The sequence below is a fragment of the Hippichthys cyanospilos genome, chromosome 20 (assembly GCF_059441005.1).
Source record: "Hippichthys cyanospilos isolate Australia breed blue-spotted pipefish chromosome 20, RoL_Hcya_1.0, whole genome shotgun sequence".
In the NCBI taxonomy this organism is placed as follows: Eukaryota; Metazoa; Chordata; class Actinopteri; order Syngnathiformes; family Syngnathidae; genus Hippichthys; species Hippichthys cyanospilos.
The window spans coordinates 12,219,801-12,244,616 of record NC_142388.1 but is presented as its reverse complement, the minus strand read 5'-3'; the positions used below and the strand labels follow the sequence as shown (position 1 = coordinate 12,244,616).

At 39.1% G+C, this 24,816-nt stretch overlaps 1 protein-coding gene and 1 non-coding gene across 3 annotated transcripts; both read right to left on the bottom strand.

Moving 5' to 3' along the window:
- Nucleotides 1-41: 41 nt before the first annotated feature.
- On the bottom strand, nt 42-23,370 carry znf395b (zinc finger protein 395b). 2 transcript variants are annotated; one of them, XM_088403732.1, is made up of 10 exons: nt 23,179-23,370; nt 13,549-13,727; nt 9,204-9,379; nt 9,011-9,123; nt 7,566-7,765; nt 6,301-6,401; nt 5,615-5,900; nt 3,749-3,844; nt 3,045-3,151; nt 42-1,065 (listed from the first exon to the last, which is right to left on the bottom strand). In XM_088403732.1, the coding sequence occupies exons 2-10, from the start codon at nt 13,669-13,671 to the stop codon at nt 954-956; spliced, it is 1,314 nt and encodes a 437-aa protein (XP_088259858.1). In that variant the 5' UTR covers nt 13,672-13,727; nt 23,179-23,370; the 3' UTR covers nt 42-953. The 2 variants fall into 2 exon arrangements, with proteins under 2 accessions (XP_088259858.1, XP_088259857.1); XM_088403731.1 differs by having other exon boundaries at nt 5,615-5,903; nt 23,179-23,367.
- On the bottom strand, nt 14,404-14,475 carry trnae-cuc (transfer RNA glutamic acid (anticodon CUC)). The gene has a single exon. It is a non-coding gene; the product is annotated as a tRNA-Glu (tRNA).
- Nucleotides 23,371-24,816: the final 1,446 nt, after the last annotated feature.

Sequence of the window (24,816 nt, the reverse complement as noted above, 5' to 3'; positions counted from 1 at the left end):
ATTTCTTTTGTGGACTGTCATGCAGAAAAGAATACAATGTCTCAAGCTCTCAGTGTTTTTCTTTATTTAGTTGTGTGACAATATACTGCATTTCCTTAATTTTTCATCTGTTATTGCTTTTACAAAGTCTTATGTGTCAAAGAAGCATCGACTAGATGTTTGCCAACATAAAGACTGGTATTCAGTTTTATGGAATTAACCCGGTTAAATGAAACCAAATGTACTGTAGCTTATTCCTGTGATTTTATATTCCACCAAAGTGCCATAAACTGGGGGGAGTACGCCAAACATTTTGACTTAACGAGACATTAAAAAAGGTACAAAATACTCGTACATAGCTCAACGCACACATTATAATATACATCATAAACCACTGGAAGAGGATTGGATTAAACAAACAAGCAATCTAAGCAGTCTAATACTGTACAGAAGGGTCACACAACGCGATAATTATATGACCTTTAGAGAGTATTGTAGGCCGAGTACATCACATGATCAACGTCAGTCGACAGTTAGCACCATGGCAGACCGACGGGCACAAACATACACAAGCCTTCATTACCCATTGGACCGTTCAACAAATAACAAATGGCCGGAAAAATAAGAATCTTGCAAATGCGACCCCGAAAATGCTAGAACAGATGCAACTATTGTGGAACTTGGATTCGAACCGTTTTCTTTGCTTACTACGATGTTGGCCCCCTAAGAGGCAACTATTCTGTATATTGTATTCCCATGTACGTTTGTGGAATTCGTTTCGTCTTACAAACCATCTGATGTCAAATTATGAAAGCGATTGCTGGTACAAAAAAAAAAAAAAGACTGAGTAATAATCTAACAAACATTTTTTTGGTGGCTGTTATATACACCATATCCTCTTTTTTGACAGACCTGCATTTTATCATCCATCCATCCATCTATCCATTCATCCATCCATCCACACATTGTGCTTTTTAGTCGGGGAAACGCTGGCAGGCTTTTTTCCAGCGGCAGGCAGTGCACCACTGGTCCTTTCGCTCCACTCCGTATACCTTGCGACATTTCTTGGCTTCTCCTCTACCTTTCCTGTAAATAAAACAAGGGCATTCATATATAAATCTTCACTTAAGTCAAATGAAAAATATGAAATGAAAAGTAAAATTCAAATGGAAGATCCAATAAGAAAGTGATAATGCTGCCCGTCTCCCTCGTGAAACTCACAGACGTTAGGTAGACATGAAGGGAGAGCAGCGCTGCATGGGAGCGTTGTAAATCTCTTACCTTGAGTTATTTTATAATAAATTGGAAATTCAAGTGTACACTCTGATTGTGATCATGTTTGGTCAGCTACAGGCTTCATTTAAATTAGACTTCCGGGCGCCACTAATATAACCGCAGCTCTCTGTGAAACAACAGCCTAGGGGATGGGAAGTGAGGGGATAACAGTACAGTCACTGTATGAAGTTTAATTATTCAAGGGAGGATGTACTTAGCGATTTTTCAATTATTGTGGGGGGTTCCGCTTTTCATTGACCACGAAAAAAGGATTACTGTATTACAATTTGTTCTGATTTTCTGACATTGGTTTTGCTGCTGTATTTTAGACTACCAGATCTCAATCAGAGATAAAAGGTTTTTATAAATTACAGTACACTATCGGATACCCTGATACATGATCAAGTATGCTCGAGAAGAAACAAGAATGGGTATAGTCTTATACATATTCTCCAAAGTACTTAAGTAAGAAAAGTAAGAGCTATCCATATTAGCCTGCCATATAGATGTCAATTTTCATGTTTATTGTAATTTTAGTTTGCAAAGTGGTAATGTGCTCTATGGGAACTGATAGCATTTTGATTAAATAACCCCGGTTACCAAAATATGTGACAATGCATTCATTATGATGAAACGTAGTGACATACTACAGCAAATTAAACCCACAATAATAACACCTTGTTAGATGAACACCTTTAATAAATGAACAGTATTATCATTGTAAAGGTGCACTTAAATATGTAAATGTTAAAAATACCTAATTCCCACCACATAAGTGATCACAATGCCTTGCTTTGTGAAAAGAGCCCTGAACTAGTCTTGGGAACAACGACTAAAACCTATTAACGCACTTAACACTTGTCCGAACTCTGCAGTTTGCAGTTACGCATGAGGCCTGAAGATGTCGTTGTTGAGCAAGAAACTTGTAACCTCTTGAACGGTTCTTTCAGTGTTTTTGACAAATGACTTGCAATGACCATCAATATGAAACGTGAAATACAAATACAGCACTGTGTTTTTTGCAAAATGACCTGTAAAACAACGCATAGTGGTTTTAAGCTGTAGTTTAAAAAAATACACACAAACCATTTATAAGCGCCCTTAAAGGAGTTTGAGTACGCTTGAAAAAACAATAATTTACTACGGGACTTAGCTCCCAAAAGGGTTAGTCTGGTTTATTTAACATATAGGCGCAGGTTTATTTGAACCAGGCAACAGAGCACATAAGGCATTTCGTGACGGAAAGGTAACTTTCAATATTTCTCCGTAGCGACTTCAGAAATGGACACTAGCTGATTGTCATTAAAAAATACTTTCGGTTAAAGTTTTTCATGTTTGATAAGTTCATCATAACGTGACTGACTTTGCTCTCTCCCAAATATGTGTCAGATGCAAGCCACCTGTTGAGTCAGACCCTTTTTCAAACATCACGCTGAATCTTAATTTAAGTACACGGTATTGTAGCCTGTCCCCAAACAACAGATACATAAATAGGCACTAAAGTTTAGTGTGCTCCGGCGCCTCTGCAGTTTGAACATCACATCTCAAATTTGAGGTGCATCGATCTTCCACTGGCATGATGGCCATCTCATAAACTGACAAAGCTAAATATATATGTATCTTGCGGCTACCAAAAAGAAAATGGCTATTGACTTTTCTGCAGGGTCTACACGGCGTATGTTGTCATTTGGCGCGAGACGTATTTGGACAGTGAGTGCTTCAGTGCCATTAAATCTTAATGGTAGGTGGGATATTTCGATGGATGCTAACAGAGATATGCGACGTCTCACCTGAAGGAGCAATGAGTGCGTGAGGGCGATGCGCTGATTGTCTGGAGCCTATTCTGTTGCAGCCACTGTTCGCCGACACTGACAGACCGACACCGAGGTTTCGCCATCTGAGGAGACGGAGGACCGCAACAGCATTCCTTAATTGATGATGAGGCAAGACCCCAGACACAGACTGTGACTGATGCATTTTTCAGTGGCAAAGAAAAACAATCAAACAACTAATACAGATTATGGACTGTCACGGTAATGTTTTCAATAGTGGTAATAATCCTCTATGCCGGGGATGGGCAATTTAAATTTAGACGAGGCCACGATTTTTCATCAGTGCTACTGGGGGACCACATGGAACCGTGCAATTCCCAACATGATATATGACAAAAATGCAATTATAAATATGGAAAAAATATGTACAGATGTGCAAAAATATGTGCTATCAATATATTTGACTTTTGATAACATTATACAGTTTTGAATGAACGTATAAATGATCTCTGATTCAAACCCAAACAAAAAGGGTTTGAAACAACAAAATACGCAAGTCATTTTTTCCCAGTGTAAATGGCTTTCATATACGTATATATAATTGCCATGCAAGGACAGTACGGAACTGCTGAGCAACGTTAAAGGAGACATAGCATGAGATTTTAAAATTTCAGCAATGAAATTAATACAACAATGAACCAATTCAGGCAGCCAACACTCACCTGAGTGTTATTTTGGCCAGAGGCTGTGGCAGGCGTGGTCAAAATGTGGCACCCTGGACTTCTTTGGGCCACGGGTGCTGGGGCGGGGCTACAGGCCTATCGAGAAGACACCAAATGGAGGTCATTAAAGTCATTGAGATGGCATGTACAACACGGCAGCCTTCATCCAGGTGGGCTTAAACTTTGGGACAGCCTGGAGCATTTTTCTGCTTTAAATAAAACTAGCGTAGAGTCAAATGTTCAGCAATATCACAAAGAGATTATCCAACCCCTCCTTCAACTGTTAAAATTTGTTGGACGGACTGTTCATTCTTTCAGAAAAAAAGATCATTGTTTTCCTTTTAATAAGCCAATTAAAAAAGTCAAATTACTTTCATATGGAGCTCATTTGCAAACATCTTAGTATTTTTCAATCAATTGTAATGATAATTTTCAATTCTCTCAAATCATACAAGTTTTTTGAAGTCATTTTAGTTGAGCAGCCTATCCTTTCCAGCATCTCTTGGTTTATTTTACCCCAGAACTTCAATCAACTTTACAGACACTGTTCTTTTTACTCGGACTGACAGAAGAATGCACTATAACCGGCTAGCTACCTTTATACTTAAATAACGGCCATCTGCTCGAAACCTGCTTTTTCTCACAGAATGAAAGACCTAACAAATACAACTCTACGTAGTTATTGTTTTGAACGGCAAATAACTGAATCCTTCACGTAACGAACATAAAAATACCGTAATTCCTAAAATATAAGACAGACTTTTTTACCCAAAATGAAGGGCAAAAGTATGGGTGCGTCATATAAACAGTAACTTAAAAATAGATTTAAAAAAAAAAATGACACCATTCGAGGAAGATTGATCTGTAATAAGGCCTCGTAACCTAACCCGAACCCATAAGGCGAGTTTTGACGCACAGGTGTGCATTTTTATATCGGCCGTATTCTAACTTACAATAATTACCGTAATGGGACGAGCCAGCGGAGTGGGATGTTAGCATCAAGTGCCCGGTGCAGCTTGTATTGGCTGAGGTTGTAACAGCATTAAATAAAATATTGAGAAGAAGGCAGACTGAACAAACATTCGAGTCCATCCTTATTCACGCACAAGAATATTACTAAAACTGGGAGGATTATGTAAAAGTTATGATGTCTCCAACTGATTCAATAAAGAGTACACTGGTTAGAGCAAATGGAATGGTATTCCATTTGACTCGTTTATTAATAGCAGTCTTTTGGCTTATACAAACAATCATAAACTAGGTGACACACGGATGCTGCTCAACCTCGGGTATTCAAAAAATGAACTTGAAAAACCCAACAGCTTTGAGCGCATTCAACATTACACTAATGAGGCGTTCACTGACTGCTCACAATGTGGGAAATCTGATGTACGCTTAACTTAATGCGCAAAAACTATATAACTTACCTATATGAACACAAGAAAAGAGTGAAGAGTTTAGAAAAGATGGGATTGATTCTGTTTTGCTATAGTTTTTACATAGTTGCCAAAGTGTTGGTGTGTCATATATGGTAACATCGAAAATACCAGTTTGACCCCAAATTCAAGGGTGGGTCTTATACACAGGTGTGGCTTATATTTGAGGAATTACTGCATGCTTTTATTTTAAAATAAGCAATGATAAATAGAGATTTATGTTTTCATCTGGTATCACAGTCGTGGTTAGCAAATCTGCTGCACATTTCTATTATTCTGGGTTTGAATCACTGGCTCTCCTTTATGGAATTTGCAAGTTCTCCCCGGATTTTGCCCACATTATAGCAACATGCACACTAAGGTTTGCCCCAGCTCATCAATATCGTGCATATCTACGGGCGTAAGTTCAACATTGCATCTCCAAACTGACCTGATAGAGATGCTCTGAGTGGATCTGCCAGAAGCTGCTGGGGGCTGACTGACTGAGCGGACTGGGCCTGCTTGTGCCAAGTCCAGAGCTAGAGTTGGACCTTGGCCTGTGTGCCGACGGGATCTGAACAGCCAAACCAGTTGGTGAGCTGCACGCGGCCCAACTGAGAGGCGATGCTTGGCCCAGAACCTGCTGGGCAGGAACTAGTGTAATGCTGGTGTCCACCGCCTCACAAGATATCTTCGTGTAATAGAAGTCCTCTTCTCTCTGCGACTGATCTGACCCACTGCTGTCAGGAAAAACAAAATGTTTTTTGGCTGTCAGAATTATGGCCTAGATATACAAACTCAAAGAGTTTTATCAAATTGCATTAATAAGTCCTCCACCGCTTCTCCAGCCCTTAAAAGTTGTATTCCCTTCTGTTTATTTAATGTTTTCCAGTTCAATAATAATCTTACAGACTCAACGATCCGCTTCAGTCTACAATGGTGGGGATGCCACAAAAATACGATGTAAATTCGTCAAAAAATATTGTCTGAAAAGCATCCTTCAATCATTATTTCTAAAAATCCATCATATAGCAAAAACAACATGCAAAACAACAATAATAAATGGGAAACAATTCTGTAGCTTGAGATAATGTGGAGGAAATCCAGACGCATGAACTAGCAAAGAGAGACACTTACCCCAAATGGAGCACTCGGATGTGTCTTTTTATTCCGACGGAAGATGTGAGCACCTTGCCGCAATTAGGCCACAGGCACTTGTACAAGCCTTTGAAAGAGGTCTATGACAGACAACATGGAAGATGCTAGGGTAAAGTACATAATCATATACAATACTTACATTTAATTGCTGTCATTTTGGGACATTGATAAATTTAGCGATGTCATGTGCATAGCCAACATTGGCGTTCTAAAACATTTGACACAAGGATAACAAATACAGACAGAACCAAATACGCCCAAAGGACGGATCCTTGAGGGACCCCTCATGTTATGGCCATTTAATCTGATTAAAAAATTACCTTATTTCTCTGAATACAAGTTCAATTTAGTTTTTTTTTCATTTTCAACCTCTATATTAACTCGTTTAGTGCCATGGATGAGAATTATTGACTTTTAAGATAGTTAAACAATATTTATTAGTAAAATTCTTGTCTTGAATATGTTTGTTTTTTTATGGAGGGTAGCTGACACCCTTGACTAATGCTTACTTACCATAAGCTAATTGAGCACTTTAGTGATACTGTAACTGTGACCAATGTGCCGAATGTAATTTTTATATTTCACTGCTGAAAGTTTAAAATCTCCTGCTATGTGCCTTTTAAAAATGTTGCCCAGCAGTTCTGTACTGTCCTTGTCCTTTTTGTTAGAGTTTGAATCAGGAATCATCTATACATTAATCTAAAAATGTATAATGTTACCAAAAGTCAAATATATTAATAGCAACTGTTTTAGAGTGTTGGTAAAGAACATTGCAAAACAGCACTTTCATCAAGCGCCGCCTAATTGCAATTTTGTTGTCAACATTGTGGGTCATTTTTCGATGGACTCTGACGTATTATGAAAAGGAAAAGATGGCTTGACTTGTCTCTTCAGCCTGTGGACGTGCGCTTGTGGATGTCAGCAAGTGGGGGCAGAAACAGCCAAGCACAATTTTCCATGCTCTGATCTCACAACAGTCGTCACTTGTTTGAAGAACATCTCAAGTAAGATGATCAGCAAATCATCTCCGAAGACCTCCTTTTTCAAAATTCAATCAATCAATTAAAATGACTGAAATCTCAGTGCCATTCGATCCCACCAAGTGACTTACATTCAAACACTGGCAATCCGAAGCGTCATACATCACTAAACTGCATCAAAAGTCATAAGTCATGTGACCTTGGCGCTGTGCTTTGATGTAACGGTTTTATGGGCTAAGAAGCCAGAAGGCAACACAAACATACCTTTGGCTTTTTGGTAGTAAGCTCTTCCCCCTGCTCCATTTCCATGTTCAGGCCTTCATCTGGGCTGCTATCAATCTCCGGGACGGATGGCGAGGGGGCCGGGCTGACGTTGCCATGATCCCAGCTCCAGTAGCCGCTGCTGCCGCTGTCGGAGAGCTCGCCGCCACCACACTCCATGTCAGCAAATGAGGAAGAGCCAACTAGAAGAGGAAATATTCACTTTAGCTCAGGGCTATGTTGTAGGTCATAGGTGTCAAACTCAAGGCCAGATACGGCCCGTCAAATCATTTTATGCGGCCCGCGAAATGCTGATTTGACTTCTGAGTTTCTGCCTATGACCAAAAATATAAATATTTGTTTCCATTCATCCTGAGTAATTTCCGATTTTAATCACCGCAATGAACTCATCAAATGTTTATTTAAAGCACAGGTGTCAAACTCAAGGCCCGGGGGCCAGATCTGGGGGGCCCGCAAAATGCTGATTTGGAGTTTCTGCCTAAAATACCAAGGGCGCAATGATGTCTTCAACTGTTTTTTTTTCTTTCCTATCTCTCTTTTAAAGGGATTTGTGTTAGATTTGACTGATTTTCATTACGGACAGCAAGAGGTGCTGCATTTACCATTGTCCGTTGCTATAACATGGCAGCCTCCGGAAGAGTGCCACCCCCCATGTAATACAATTTAATGATAACTAGACCTACAGTATATTTAAAACATACTGTTGGTCATTAAGAACACATTTATTTGCAAGTTTCTGAAATTTATCATCATTGATTTATTCTTTTTTAATGAAAACTGGTCTAAATCTTAAACATTGTCCCTTTAAACAGTTAGAGTTACCTAAGTGTGCACACTTAAAATGTATTTGATTCACAGTCATTCCGGCCCTCTGACAGAAACAACAACTACAATGTGGTGCACGATAAAAATGTGTGGTGTAGATGTTTAAATAGTTGCTTTTTTTATGGGTTATCACATAAAACTACAGGCAAGTAGTCGGCAAATGTAGTTCCAAGGGTTTATTAAATCAGATGCGGAAGGCACATCACTCTGTTTCAAGTTTTTTTTTCTGTTTTTTTTTTTTTTTTTAAATCCCCCAATTTTTTGCACCGGTTACTAAGTACTTGGCTGGAAAAAATATATATTTTACAAATTTTCAACTCGTCTGTTGGTCTGGAATATCTCACCACATTAAAGAGGATAAACATTTGGAATCTTTTTATCCCTTGAAAGAAAACAGTGCGGAGGGTGGCTAATTGTAGAAGAAACTACAAAAATGTGTGACTTTTAAATTTAGACAGTGAGGTAGTTTAAATGCTTTCTGCTGCATTTTTTTCTGCCCATCCTAAAGAGAGAAGGGCATTGTGCTGTTTTTCTCTTCTGTCAACAACAAGTCCAGGGTACTTTCTGGAAATGTTTATTTTTGAAAACCAAGTGACACAGACCTGTTTCAGTTTCTGTCTGCGAAGGACTCTGGACCACAGGGTTACAAGACAGACTGGTCAGGACCATGGCTGCCATGATCTCATCCATTTCCACTGATTCAGGGCTCCGGAAACTGGAGACAACAGAGCTTAGGTTGCAGTCAGACTGTTAAGTTCACTCTCACTCATTCTTGCAGTGCAACATATCTGTCACCTGTACGTCGGCTCTCTAGTGGATACCATGCATGGTTCCATTGCAGGGGCCTTTTTTTGCAGGGGAGCAGGCCCGATGTTCCAACCTCGTTCAGGCTCACTCTGCAGGTGGACTGTCTTGTTCTTGTGAACATTTCTGACCGCAAACGGATCTTGGATGCAGTTCTGTGAGAATATCTTCATAAAAAGGTTGAAAGGTTAAATTCCGAATGAGCTATTGTTTCACCACTTCAAACTCTACCTTTATAAGCTAGCGATGTAGCAGATCATTAAACTCTTGTATGGGCTGAGCCATACGTCACTTATTTTGCTTAAGCTGATTAGAATTGGGCTTTTGCTATGGCCACAAATAAAGCTGTTGAGAAAATATTTCCTGTCCATCTGTGGTGTCCTGCTTGCAGACAATATGGCTTACAACAGAGGCAGTATGAAACGGTAGTGAGTGCCAACCTCTGACTAGGCACTAAAAGAAGACCAAGAAAAAAGGATGATCCCATCGTGTGGCATCACTTCCGTTCTCTAAAAGAAGATAACTGCCAACATACTGCCATGGCGGCAATACATAGAGAAAAAAAATATACACAGCATATCCTAATGAAATCCAGCAAAATAGCTGTTTAAAAAAAAAAAATAATAATATTTTGCTTCTCATTATATACTCCTGAAAACTGCAACCACAAACGAGCTCTCCACTGAAAACATAACTACAATTTTGCTCCAAATGTTGCTTCTAATCCAAACAAAATAACAAAAATGAATCTAGAAAGTCACAAAATTAGATATAATATAGTTTTCTCCATTAGACGGCAAACACTGTTAATATAATACAAATTAGGATAACACTATTTGTTGTCATACAAAATTACTAATACAGTGGTCTCTCATTTATCACGGGGATGATGTTCTAAAAATAACCAGCAAAGTAGCCATATTTATTTTCGTACAAATAGTATGCATGTTTTAAGGCAGAAAAAACCCTCACAATACACTTTGTACACTTTTCTCAGACAGGAATGAACATTTTCTCACATTTGTTTCTCATTTAAACACTCCCAAAGTTCAAACTTTGGACACATAAGAAATTAATAATAGTAATAGTAACTCACGTGTATTTCACAGATCGTCAACCTTAACTAAATATCAACCATTTTGACCATAATCCAACATTGAATTCACATCTTTTGGCTGTTACGCTGTTTAAAAAAAAAAGAAGCAAAATGCACAAAAAAAAAAAAATCAAAACAGCGTGGGTGCAAAAAGTGAACCGCATTATAGCAAGGGACCACGGTAACAACAAAAAGCAATATTCAAAAGACTAATAATGTATGGTATTGATTGTTACTTGAAAGCAGTCATATCTCTGCACTGGTATTATTCTGAAGTGGAAGAGGGATTAAATCATTTGAATTGGAAAGGTCATATTATGGTTTTTAATGTTCTGGGATGTCCTCGTAAAACAATAGCGTTCTTGAGTTAAAAAAAACAAAAAAAAAACAGCTTACAGCACTTTTAATACAATACACGCTTGTCAAACCCATTAAAATCACATACTCATGAAAATGCAGAGTGCCGCTTTAATAACCATGACGACCGGTACAGAGCTAGGGCATTGAAACTGAGCATGCAGCCACTCGAAATTTACATTTAAGTGATTTTGATGCACTATTTAGTAAGACTGGATGATTTTAATGAAGAAAAATGATTAACATGCAGAACATACAGCAGTTGTGTTTCCAACATAGAATACAAAACATGTGAACACACACACACACACACATATACATATACAGTGGTACCTCGGTACTCGACCATAATCCGTTCTGAGGTGGTGGTCGAGCACCGATTTGTTCGAACACCGAAACCATTTTTCCCATAAGAAATAATGGAAAGTATGTGTGCACAAGTAAATGTGCACAAGCAGTACATGATAAAGATAAAGATAAAGATAAATAAAGCATTATAAACCATTTTGTATAATTTACTTACGTTTTGGAGAGTGGTTGATGGCATACAGGAATGGATGTGGAGAGGACGGGAGGGAGTTACTCCTTCCATGATGACGCTAGCTAACTGCGACGCGAGGTACACCGCGTTCATATTTTGCTATAATTTCCTTCTTCGGTTCAATAGTGGTCCTCATTGTTTTCCTCTTTGCCTTCCCCTTATCACTGTCTTTCTTTGGACCCATTATTAAGGGCTAGAGCAACACGAAAAAGTTTAAATCCGGGAAGAAATACTCGAACAAACGTCTTACTCCGCTGGCGGTCTGAGTTGAACTGGCGCTTACCCGCTGGCCGAGAAGGGCCGAGGAGCGCGTTCGGGTCGGCTCGGCTCGGCTCGGCTAGTCGAGAACCGAAAATCTGTTCGAGGTCCGATGCATTACCTACTTGAATTTTTTGGTCGAGCACCGATTTGGTCGAGTATACAATTCGATTTACGAGCGTGGACCACGGAGATTTTTGTCCCCCACTTACGTGCAAACCTTTCGTCTTACGAACAATCTGTCATGCCGGCCATTGTATTAGTTCAGATATTTTCGCTCTGCTGCGTCAACAAAATCAGCAGTTGACGCTTGTGACAATACCGTGAAAGCTATTGCTCTTACAACGTCACAGTCACTGTCTCAGTCACGGTGTCAGTCACGGAGTCAGTCACGGAGATGCCATATGCTATTGGTCGATTAAGGTCACCCGGTCTCACTCACGGAGATGCTATTGGCCGGCGTCACGTCAATCACAGAAATGCCGATATGCTATTGGCCGAACGCCTTTATCTAGCTTGATGGCACAGCTGGTTGGGATGGAAGGAAGGAGAGAAAATGAGTGAAAAACGGAAGGAAGGAATGTTGTGAAGACTTTGCAAACTTTATCTGTTAGACATAGCTTCTAAAATTGCTAGTAGCGGTAAAGGAAGAAGTAAGAGGATGATATGTTTTAGCATCTCCGTGACTGACACCGTGACTGAAACAGTGACTGTGACATTGTAAGAGCAATAGCATATCAGCGTAACTTTGTTAACCATGCGAGTTGGTCTCTGCTCCGCCTCCACCCAGCCCAAGTCACGTTGTTCCAAAGGTAAATGTCATTTTTCCTTTGTATATGTTATTTAATTTAACTGTACAGTAGATTATGTTACTCATTTTTAATATGTGTATAAAGTCGTGATGTTATTACCTAAGGTTTTTGCATGCGTTGCACGCATTCATCAATTAACATAGGTTTTGATTGCCCGTCATACGAGCAGTTCCAGTTACGAGCGTAGCCGCTGAACGGATTAAGTTCGTAACCCGGGGGCCCACTGTGTGTGTGTATATATATATATATATATATATATATATATATATATATATATATATATATATATATATATATATATATATATATATATATATATATATATATAGCTTCTATGGATCATTTTCCGGACTTTGATGTATTATGAAAAGGAAAGTATGGCTTGACTTGACTTGACACATTCAAGTTCCACGCGCTGATCTCACTTGGGTAAAGTTGGGATAATATCCCAAGTGAGATAATCAGCAAATCATATCCAAGACGTCCATTTCAAACAAATTGGACGAGTCCGAAGATGACGACTAGTGGAAGAGTAACAAGGATATTTGCGCAAATGACGAGCAGGAAGGAGAGGATATCTGTGAGTTAGATGGGAGGAGCTATTTGGCATGTCAGATAGTGATGAAGACTTTTAGGGCTTTTTCACAACGTCAAAAAAATAAAGCACTGAAACTTCAAATCATTTTATTGTTGAAACATTAGTTTTAGCATTTGCACCCCCCCATAACTGCAACAATATGTTATACAATGAAGAAATGTGTTCAAAAGTAGCGTAACTTCGTCATTTTAATAACACACACTGTGTGTTATATTTGGACAGCCATGATATACGTAACAACTAAAATCAGGGGTAGACTTATACTTGTGTTTTTGTAAAATTCGGCCGAATTGACGTAAAAAAAGTTTTTGCAAAGATATCCCTTGAATTAATTTCACTTGATACTGTAACGCAAGGTCATTTTGTAGCTGAAGAATAAATAATTAAACATGCTGGGATGAATGGGCTTGAGCCTGGCTATGATGATCATTTTGAGTCGTTGAGTTTTAGTTAAATAAAAGCTAAGATTTGAAGTCACAGACGAATCGTTTTAATAATCTTGATTTCAATCTCAATCGAGGGAATCGTGACTATTATTACTCCCATAAATCGGCCAGACAAAAGGTAGACACTCCATACACTCATCTTACAAACAATAAATATATTAATTTCCATAATATGTACTTTTTACCATGTTATGTCAATAAAAAGGATAGGAAAATCTGCCTTCTCACCCCAGTGTTCTGCAGCATGTCAGGTCTGTCGATGGCATGCATGTTGGAGACGCACGGCCGCAATCCTGCCGCCGGTCCGCCTGGCTCGGATTCTGCTCTGTCCTCAGATCTCATAGCTGCCATGGTGCTGCTGCTGTGCAGTGGGGGGACTCAGCAGTCCAGCGTGGTGTCAAACCTCCCTGTGGGTGACAAATCAGAGAAAGCACGAGATATGAAGCAACCAAAATATTTATAAGCAAGTTTATCATTTAGATTCCACCTTAATGAACTATATTTTGCCTGTGTTTCCATTCTTGCGAATTTCAAATTTATTCCAATTTGTAATCCGACATGTGAATTTCACATAAGCAATTTCAACCTCCAGAAAATGATTCACTGCAAAAAGTACCAGATGAAAAACAAGAATTTTTTTTTAAACTTGTTTTAAGCAAAAAAAAATCTGCCAATGGGGTAAGATTTTTTTTCATGCCTAGAAAACCCAATTTTAATTCTAATTTTTTTTGATGGTTTAAAAAAAAATCTGAGATCAAAAACAAGTCATAAATTCTGCATTTAAAATAGTTGCAAATCTATATATACATGTATTATATTAGAGATTGACCAATTATCGGCCGGGCCGATTATCGGGGTCGATATTTGGAAATTTGACGTATATCAGTATCAGGATTTTTTTTAATCTGACCGGCCGATATGAAGAAATCAATGTAAATATGTTGCCTTTAAGGCTGATTCAACTGAATGGTTTTTGTTTTAAATAATGCTAAGAAAATTGTTTCTATATTGTTAAATGACTGTTGAGTTTCAATGGATGATTATTGTTTTGTTTGTGTAAAGGGAAGGTTTTGAGCTAGCAAGTTCCCTGACCGGGAATCGAACCCGGGCCGCGGCGGTGAGAGCGCCGAATCCTAACCACTAGACCACCAGGGACTGTTTTCACTGATTAAAGTACTTCTGGTGATGCTGATAACGCATTTCTGTTTCCAGGTTTGCAGATGGGCACGCAAACCAAATAGCATCCTGTCTGACGCCATCCTCTGTGAATTATCAGACAGGAATGCCGTGAGTTTCATTTTATTGTATTTCACACATATGAGTATCGATATTAAGGTATATTTTTGTCGTTTTGCTGATAGGAGTACTTCCCGGTTTTGCCCATGACGCATTTCCGTTTCCGGCTTTGTGCTGGGCGATAATATCAATATATTGTGATACGAAGTGACGCAATACAACGTTCAGTTGCCAATATATCTGTACAGAAGCAACCGTATGTTGAGGTTTCACGGTATTTGATAAATCATAACAATAGATGTCACTCCCTCCAGTTGATCAACAACACGCCACCAGATTTTCATATACCATATTTTTCGGACTATAAGCCGCGACTTTTTCCTTTTTGGATTTGAGCCCTGCGGCTTATAGTCCAGTGCGATTTATCTGTCCAGCAAGCAAATATGTGTATCTGTTCGAGGTTTCAATTTCATGGAACAGCAATGAAATAGAACTGAAAAGATGTTAATCAATGGCTGTGCTCAGTTTTAAAAATATATTCTTAAAAAAAAGTTCTGTCTGTTCAAGAGAGGATATTGCTGTTGGCAGACAAGTACCAAAAAATTTAAAAAAATAAATAAATATATACACACACACACACACACACACACACACACACACACACACACACACACACACACACAAATATAAGCTTCCATGTATCATCTTTTTGCATAAATATCTCATGTATTACGGCCGCTGCTTATAGTCCAATGCGGCTTATCCGTGACATTTTTTTCTTTTTTTTTTGCTCATATTTTGCTGCTGCGGCTTATATACCGGTGTGGCTTATAGTCCGGAAAATACGTTACATCTGACAACGTTTGTGATTTTAATCTAGAAGGCTGCGCTATATTTCTGTTTCCTGTTTTTACTTTCCCGAAACTGTTTGGCTCCCTTGCATCACGTTTTGTGTCCAGTCATACCAAACATGTCCTCCAGATGTCGCCCTATCACCCAATCAAGCAAACAGCATTGACTGTAATTCAAATGAGTCGTTTGTTATGCCGTCCACGTAGTCGATCTGAACCAAGAATTATTTATTTTCCCAAACCACGGAGAGCTGCAACATAAGGATGAAAGAGCCACATGCGGCTCCTGACCCACAGGTTGCCAACACCTGGTCTGGGGGAACTTTCCCAGAGTAGATCAAACGTTATTTCACAAATTATTTATACATTTAAAGAAATAACACACAGTCAGTAATAAGAGTTGAAATTATAATAATGTTAACCTCCAGCACGAAGTAAAATAGAATATAGAGTACATACAGCCGTTTTGTTTACAATGTTGTCGTCATGGGATTCAGACACCAGTGAATGTTTGTAACCGATGCATTATCCAAACACCTTATTCTCAAAAAAATACTGATAACTTTCGAAATGTAGTAAAACACTAAATGTAGCGTCTTGATCACTCTGATATAATCAATACAACGTTTTGTAGTGATGATAGGATTGCTGAGTACAACCCTGCTGATGCAACAATAAGTTCACATCTATATTAAAAGAAGAACGGAATGTACACTACAAAGGGAGATGAGTATAATCATTAATCTGAGAGACTTGTATCATCCACCCCTCCCACGCCCTCCTTATGACTTAGTGTACTGTACTCTATTATCATGAGTGGTTAATTTTTATTCTCTACATACTCAACTGTTGAGCATGATAAAAAGTTTGATATATAGTTAAAGATATAGTGACTATACAGTAGCACTTATTCCCAACTTTTATCTTATGAATATAACAGTCAGTGATGTTTTCAAATTTGTCATAAAAACATAGGATCCTGTCTTGAAAATGGCACTTTTGAAATTGAAATAAAATTCCCATACACGATTTATATTGCGGACCTGATCTAAAAACCACATCGTCCTTCTCACTATGTATGTAATATCAACAGCAGCCAGAGGCGGCGCCAAAAAAACAAAGATCAAACACAAACGTATGAACTGTTAAACTAAAACAAAACATTATTTCAGATGCAGCCCACGCGGCCCGGAACCAATTGATCCACGGACCGGTAACGGGGGTTGGGGACCACTGCTGTATATGACATATACATTACATATTACACTTGATTTACATATTCACTACAGCTGTTTATTAATTATTGTGAGAAATCAATAACATGATCAGGGTCTTCACATAAACTGGTAGCCTTTCGTATTACTCAGTACCAAAGAAGTAGCTCTCCATTTCAAACACCTGCTCTAATTAACATTTACGAATTATTGACCAATCTATAGTGTTGAAAATGAAAAAGTAACAGCTATTCGAATGCTGCCAGGTGAGAACCTTAGTTTTTGGCTGCTGGGAAATGACATCAAGACCTTTAAAGGGGATTGTTTTGGTTGAAAGTCCATACCACGCTCATACAGCAGTACATGCGTCACTGCATATGTCACTAAAATGCTGGTCTGTTATTGGTCGGCGTTGGGCGTCCCTAAGATGCTGATCTGCTATTTGTCGGCGTCGCGGTGTCAATAAGATGCCGACATGCTCAAGACTTGAGTGCTTTCAATATATTTATTGTGCATTTTAGTGCTTAATTCAAACTTGAATGGGTTAGCCACGGCTCCCAAGATTGCTTGTGATGTTAAAGGTAGAAGTAAGACGATGATTAGTATCGAAATGAAGCTGGAGATAATCAAGAAAAACGAAGAAGGCTAGGTTAGGCTAAGCTATCCTCGCTTGGGATTATGGCCGTAAGTAGCTCAAGTCAACGCCACTCAAAGGTAAATTAAATTCCATTTTTCCTTTATATTTTTTTTATTTATGATGTTATTTAATTGTATACATGTCTATTATATAGAAGTTGCACTTACTATACTATTTTGTTCCCAATTTTTAACATGTATACTTTATACAATTTTGATGTTTTTACCTGGGGTTTTGCACGCATTCAATCATTTGTATTGTCTGCCACACGGCGATTTCGCCTTACGATCCCAACTCCGGAATGGATTAATTTCGTATGGCAGGGGTCTACTATCTTTGTGATTAAGTTCTTCAGTTTATGCTTGGGCAACTCTGATGACAAGCATTATGACATGTCATAAGTTTCTACCTTGAATAAAAAAAAGGCAACAGTGTGACAAAGAGGGAGAAATTCATGAGTAAAATGTCCATTTCAACCGCGTTTACGTAACTTTGTGCAATAAAACACTTTGGAAAGTACAGGCCTCCCTTTCTAAAAAAATGATCTTCAATGAATATGCTTTTATTGGAATGATCTAATAAATGCTGTATTAGGTTTGGTCTTCTGAAGTTTATTGAGCCAAACAATTGGCCCCTTTAGGCATCATGTGATTTTCACAATCACAATTTTAACTTTATTGCAGCAATCTGAAGTAAAGCATTATTCACATTTCAGGGCAAAATGTTGCGTTTGGGTAGTTCTCTCAAAATACGTGACAGATAAAATGTTGAGTAGATGTCATCCGTTGATGAGTCATGATGACTTGTCAGTGCAAGGGTAAAATGGGGCTAATGTTGCATTTACTGAAATAGGAATAATCCAATATAAAATGATAGAAACTTTAAAGACAGAGTCCGGTTCCGGTTTGACATTGTTTCGATTATCTACATTTTTGACCATTCTGTATCACTTTCATGAAGGGATGATGAAAAAAAATGGAGAAGCCATGATGAATGCCAAGAAAACCGAAATTTGATGCTTAACCATTTAACATAGTGTAATAGTGTTGATATCATGCATCCATTTTTTAGAGCCGCTTATCGCAGGCTTGCTGGCGCCTATTCCAGCTGGCTTCGGGGAGTAGGCAGGGGACACCCTGAACTGGTTGCCATAGACGAACAACCATTCACTCCTATGGACAATTTAGTATGTCCAATTCACCTGACATGCATGTTTTTGGAGTGTGGGAGGAAGCCGGAGTGCCCGGAGAGAACCCACGCGGGCTCGGGGAGAACATGGAAACTCCACACCGGAAGACCGAAGCCAGGTGGATTTGAACCGGGACCTTTGAACTGCGAGGCGGACGTGCTATTCACTGCACCACCGAGCCACCCGTGTGTTGATATCAGTTGGGCAAAAAAAGATATATTCAGAAATGTGCATGTGCAGCAGCCATATTGCTTTCGGACAAAAACTGGAGTGGTACCAAGAAGAAAGTGTACTTTTACAACCTAAAAGTTGTAAATCGACCATATTATTTAATCACAAATATCCTTAACAGATGTATTATGTTCACAACAAAACACTGCTGCTTTGGAGTCTGCCGGTGTGACTCGCGGTCAGTGACTGTGATCAATTCAGAAGAAGGGGATTTTCTTCATACCTCTTCCAAAGTCTGGAAGAAATCCTGAAAAAATGTTCATACTACTTTCAAGCACGTAAGCAGCAGGTACGTGTGTGTCACTATTGAATATTTTTAGAAATCAATTATTCAAGCATTCAAACAAGCCGGCATAGTTTTCGGCAAGTGGAGGGAGCAACAGCGAAGGCAACCACGCTGTGATCTCACAACAGTCGTCACTTGGGTAAAGAATATCCCAAGTAAGATGATCAGCAAAAACATCTTCGAAGACCTCTGTTTCAATCAAATTGGACGGGTCTGAAGATGACTACCCGTGAAAGAGAAACGAGGAAGATAATGATGTCCGAGAGTTAAACGGGAGGAACTATTTGGCGTGTCAGATAGTGATGATGACCTTTAGGACTTTTCGACAAATTATTATTCAACTATGTCAAAAAATAAAGCGGTGAAAATTCAAATCATTTTACTGATGCAACATTTGTCGCAGTCTTTCTTACTCCCGCCCCACCCCCTCCCCTCCATTACTGCACGTTATTCAATTTACGATGCAGAAATGCCTCTAAAGTCACACAATTCTCATCATCATCAAAGAGTTTGATTATTTAGTCACTAAATATTTGGCAGCGATCTGTTTGAAGAAAATTGAATCAGTTTGTTATGAGGAGGCGTGCAATTTGCAATTTGTAAACTTCAGTATGGTTGAAAAGTAACATATTTGTTTTAATGTTTGTTGAAATTTACCCAGTTTTTTATGAGGATGCAAGCAAATTGTAATTTTTATTTTTAAATATCCGTAAGGCTAGTAAAGCATCATGTATTTTTTTATTTTTGTTGTCATATTGAATATGTTGGTGAACAAAAAGGACACCCCTTCACTCCCATTGGGACAATGCATCCCTGTGCTTTTTAAAAAATGGCAGTGGGTATAGGAACGGTAGCAAAAAGACGAAATGGCATCCCAGCAGTTTATTACACACCCATCTACACATTCTAGTAGCTACTAGCAACTTTTCCAAACACAACAAGCCAGTGCTGGGCCAACTGTCAACAAGGTAGCTTGCGTTGCACAATTTCTCTTCAATTAACCATCTAGTACAGCAGAAATATATTGATAGGTGCTATATATGTATGTTTGTTACTATAGATTACACTGATTAGTATGTATATTTGGTGTTTGGTGATCATTTTCACTTCTCAGGCATGTTTACATTATTATTATTAAAAAATACCATTGGGACAATAAAACCCAAGGGCCTGTAACCTAATCCAGTGGTTATCAACCTTTTTCTCAGTGATGCACCCCTGTGAAATATATTTTCAGCCAAGTACCCCTTAACCAGTGCAATGCATTTTTGGGGTTGGGAAAAAAAAACAACAACATGCCATCAATGTCTGATTTATTAAACTTTAGAACCTTTCAAACTTCATTTGTATTGGGTTTTATTAAAAAAAAAAAAAAAAAAAGAATCGGTAGTGAAAAGGGTAAATGATTATTTTGATTTGTTTTGTTTAAGCAAACATTGCGCAATCATGCTCTGAAACAAAATGTGAGAAAGAATAAACAATATTCATTTTAACTTATTCAATTCCAAAGACATATGTTTATATTTTTAAGAGTCAAGCTATTCAATCCCAGGTACTTGTTTTCAAATTCATGCAAGTGTTTGGCTAAAAAAATGGGACTAATTGAATAAAAAAAACGAAGTTATCAATTATTTTGGGTAATTAAGTACCAAAGTAATTGTTAACTCCAGTTAATATGTACTAAAATAACGGAGTATTTAATACTTTCGTGACCCATTCAAATTAATGGATTACTTCAATGTTGAAGTACTACTTCAGTATTTGAGTTCTTTCGCACTTTACCTAATGTATAATCATCATATCAATTATTTTAGTACTTAGTTACCTGAAGTAATCCATTTATTCAGAACTTAATTGCTTATATTAATTGATTATGCCAAGTAATTTTGTAATAATTCAATAAATTACTTTATTACTTAATTCATATAGTACCAGTCATTTTTAGAATTTATTTTTGCCAAACATCTGAAAAAAAAAAAGTACCTGAGATTAAATATCTGAACAACGAAAACGTAAAAACATGTCTTTGGGACGAAAGGAGTTCAACTAAAAAACTTAGTTACTCCCGAGTGGTTTTTATGTTCTGAGTGCTCAACATGTATGGCGTTATATTTGTGCCACAATTACGAGCGTACGGGAAAAAATTTGAGCGTTGAAAATAAAACTGAGCGAGTGCAGAAAAAAAGTTCTTGAAAAGAAGTTTCTCGCTCAAAATTCCTTTTTGCTCGCTCGCAATAGCATTCTCGCTCTCAACATCTCGCTCTCGTTCGCGATACTCCTCCCTCCCGTTACGTTTGTGCCACAAAACCAGCCAATCAGAGCTTGTAAAAGCACATTGATTGACAGCTTGGTATCCAATGAGATTGCTTGTTGTGTTCACCTGGAACGAGCAAACGAGAGTGCGTCACATCGACGTGGGCGGGAGGAGGTGGGCTTAAATTATTAAAGTACAAAAACTAACAAGGTATTTCTGTCAAATGATACAATACAGTAATAATAATAATATTAAAAGTAATTCTCCAGCCCAAGTCCGTGTTGACGCACTCTCGTTTGCCCTTTCCGGTTGAACACAGGGCAAACGAGAGTGCGTCAACGGATAGTGTACAAGCAATCTCATTGGATACCAAGCTGTCAATCAAAGTGCTTTTACAAGCTCTGATTGGCTGGTTTTGTGGCACAAACGTAACGTGTGAGCAGAACTGAGCGAGCGCAGAGGACGACTCGAGCGAGCGAGAGCTCTATGTTGAGCAAACACGATGTTGAACGAGGGAGGGAGGAGTATCGCGAGCGAGAGCGAGATGTTGAGCGAGAGAGGGCTATCGCGAGTGAGCAAAAAGGAATTTTGAGCGAGCAATTTCTTTTTCTGTGTTCAAACTCCATCGGCGCGTGCTCAAACTCTTTTAATTACGCGCCCAATAGTTTTTTTCTTGCGCTCAAAATCTGTTTTCGCTCGCTCAGTTTGATTTTCTCCGCTCAAATTTTTTTTGCGCGCGCTCGTAATTGTGGCACAAATATAACGCCATAAACATGAGATAGATAGAGTGGCAGAAGTGAGCATTGTGCTGCACTGTTTCACTTTGCATGTAATGCTACTAATAGTCTGAGAGGGATTACGTGGGGAAAATGTTAAATTTGTTCAGTTCCGGAGTAACATGATTTTGAATCCAATTAGCATGTGGGAAAAGCTACTCCTGCCAGTATGTTCTGGGTGACATAAATCTGGAAGACACAGTCTTTTATAGCTCTATGGGTCACCCAGAGGTCACATAAATTCTTGCTTGCACAGAGGGCTTATTCCTGCTTTAAGGATTTTTTTTTCCTGGGCGATCATCCGGGGCTCATCGAGCCGCCGTTACATGCGCAACTGTCGTTTGCTCGTCTACATATCCTTCAACACTAATTTCCCACCTCCTAAAGTGTCCCTGAATGCAGCGTTAAATCCGAGACTGCCAGGTCGTTGCACCAATCAGATTCGAGTACGGGTAGTAAACAAGCGCAATAAATATGGGCGGGCGCCTACGCCGATTGGCTGGCCGCAGGTTTCTCGGCTCACACCCCCTTTCTGACAACGTGTTCGGACACGAGTTTACCCGGGAGGCTCTGTGCTGGACGATGTGAAAGTGTCGAAAATAACCGCACTTTACGCTAATATGCTGATAAAAAGGCACGCAACATATCAGATCACTTGCGTGACAAATCACACATCGATAAAAATGTCAAAGCAAGCGAGCGCGTGGCTATACTGTGACTAAGATTGGAGTGAAAAAAAATAACGTCATCTGCCAAACCGCGTTGGCCTGATCAACTGCGAATGGAGTTGCAAAATATACGGGAAGAAATGAGTTGGAAGAGAATGCACACGCATTCTCAAATATTCCTTGAACGCTGTTTTTTGTTTTTTTTTTAACATTCTGCGGCACATTCGACGCCGTCACGTCCAAAAATTGGATCTTGGTCATACAAGTTCAAATAGATGCGCCCCCCCCCCCCCCCCCCCCCCCCCCCCCTGTTTACTTTGGTTGGTTTGTAGTCGAGGCCTAATCGATAAATGAATACAATATTTAGCTCAGCAAAGTTGCACTACATCACTGATCTCCACCCGGCAACGCAACCATCCCCTCCCCCTTCAAGCAAGCAGCTTAAGCAAAACAATATTTGCATGCACACCGTGCAACCAATCTTAGGCGGTGCAAAACAAACACTTTTGTACTTACGCGGTCGATCGAGACGGCTCAACCGTCCTTTTGTTGCTGTGGCGGCGGTCGTCGTCTGTCCCGCCGCTCGCCGGCCGTCGGAGTGCCGCCGGGGGAAAAGGAAGGGACGAAGGGGGTTGGTCTGTGTGCTACGTGCGTCTACGTGTGTCTGTTTGCTGGAGCAATGCCGGGCTGACAGCTGGCCACGCAGTCCTGATAGCAACGTACCAAGTACGGTCGTAACGGCTTAGCTCGGCATCATGCTTATCTGATAGAGTCAGGACCCGCAAATTATTCGTATTATCATTATTTTTTATTGAGATAAAAGTGTTGTCCACTGTGTGGCATTTGCAGTGTTTACTTTTTTTTCTAAAGGGGAAGTCAAGTCAATAAAACTTTTTACACAATATTGCCTTCCACGCCTGTACTAGTCCATACGCACAGTATTATTAATATTGCATTTATGGGATATCAATCCATCCGTTTTCTCAAGCCGCTTATCCTCACAAGGGTCGCAGGCTTGCTGGTGCCTATCCCAGCTGACTTTGGGTAGTAGGCGGCGTACACCCTGAACTGAGTGCCAGCCAATTGCAGGGCACACAGAGATGAACAACCATTCATGCATCCAATCACCCCTAAGGGCAATTTTGTATGTCCAATACACCTGCCATGCATGTTTTTGGCGTGTGGGAGGAAGCCTGAGTGCCCGGAGTGATCCCACGCGGGCTCGGGAAGAACATGCAAACTTCATACAGGGAGCAAAAGCCACCTGTGTTTAGCCATCTTGGGCGGCCATTTTGCCAATTGCTTTCGACTAAAATAGCCATCACAATTATTGAGCGCTCATTACAGGTCACATTTTTTTTGGCTTAGTCATATCCTTTTTTGCAAACTGTGTTGTGATCGTCTGTCACCTGTAATAGATCACATATGTTATTAATACTGCATTCGACAAAGGTTAAAAATGTTAATCATCCCACACAGATTGTCCCAATTGCGGCCTCAAAGCATTCCAGTTGAAAGCAAACAACAAATGCCTGATTCACGCAGTCAGTACAAATGCTGTAATTTTACATTACATCAGTCCTGCCGTGGGTGGGAAGTGACCCTGACCCTGACTCGGGGAGCAGTGTGAAGCGTAAAATCAGTTTAATGTTTTATACCTTTTTCATCAGGTTAAAAAATTTAAGATAATGGTGCCCTTGTGTTAGTGTCCCAGATCAGTTTATATTAATTTTTATTAATTGTTGTTTTAATCAACAAATTATTCTGTTATTACTTACTATTATTATGGATTATTAATATTTCTCGTGAAATTGATTGACATTTTTTATTGGCACTTTGAAGCATTTTTTTCTGTTTCAGACTAACCTGTAAACTGTATAAAACCCATAAAAATGTAAAGTTACTATTTTTTGAAAGTTGCTTTATATGTTTTTTTGTGTTCATGTTAAAAGGATACAATTTTAGGTATATTTATATAATATTTAAAGCTATTGATCTTAGTTATAGTCACTGCGACGAGGGGGCTCAAAATGTTTTCTCTTTTCTGGGGGACCTTTGCAAAAAATAATTGAGAAGCACTGCGTTACGTGAAGGTGTTTTGTTGACGTACATTTGTTTAGTAGTAAATAAAGATAAAACAGGATAAAAAAAGTG

Bases quoted from the DNA above. Each gene is read 5' to 3' on its own strand.
- znf395b (XM_088403731.1), bottom strand. From the start codon at position 13,671: ATGGCAGCTATGAGATCTGAGGACAGAGCAGAATCCGAGCCAGGCGGA. The intron at 9,380-13,548 runs GTGAGAAGGCAG...CTTTTTATGAAG, and splicing joins ACATGCTGCAGAACACTGGG to ATATTCTCACAGAACTGCAT. The intron at 3,152-3,748 runs GTGAGTGTTGGC...CCGTCTCCTCAG, and splicing joins CTGGCCAAAATAACACTCAG to ATGGCGAAACCTCGGTGTCG.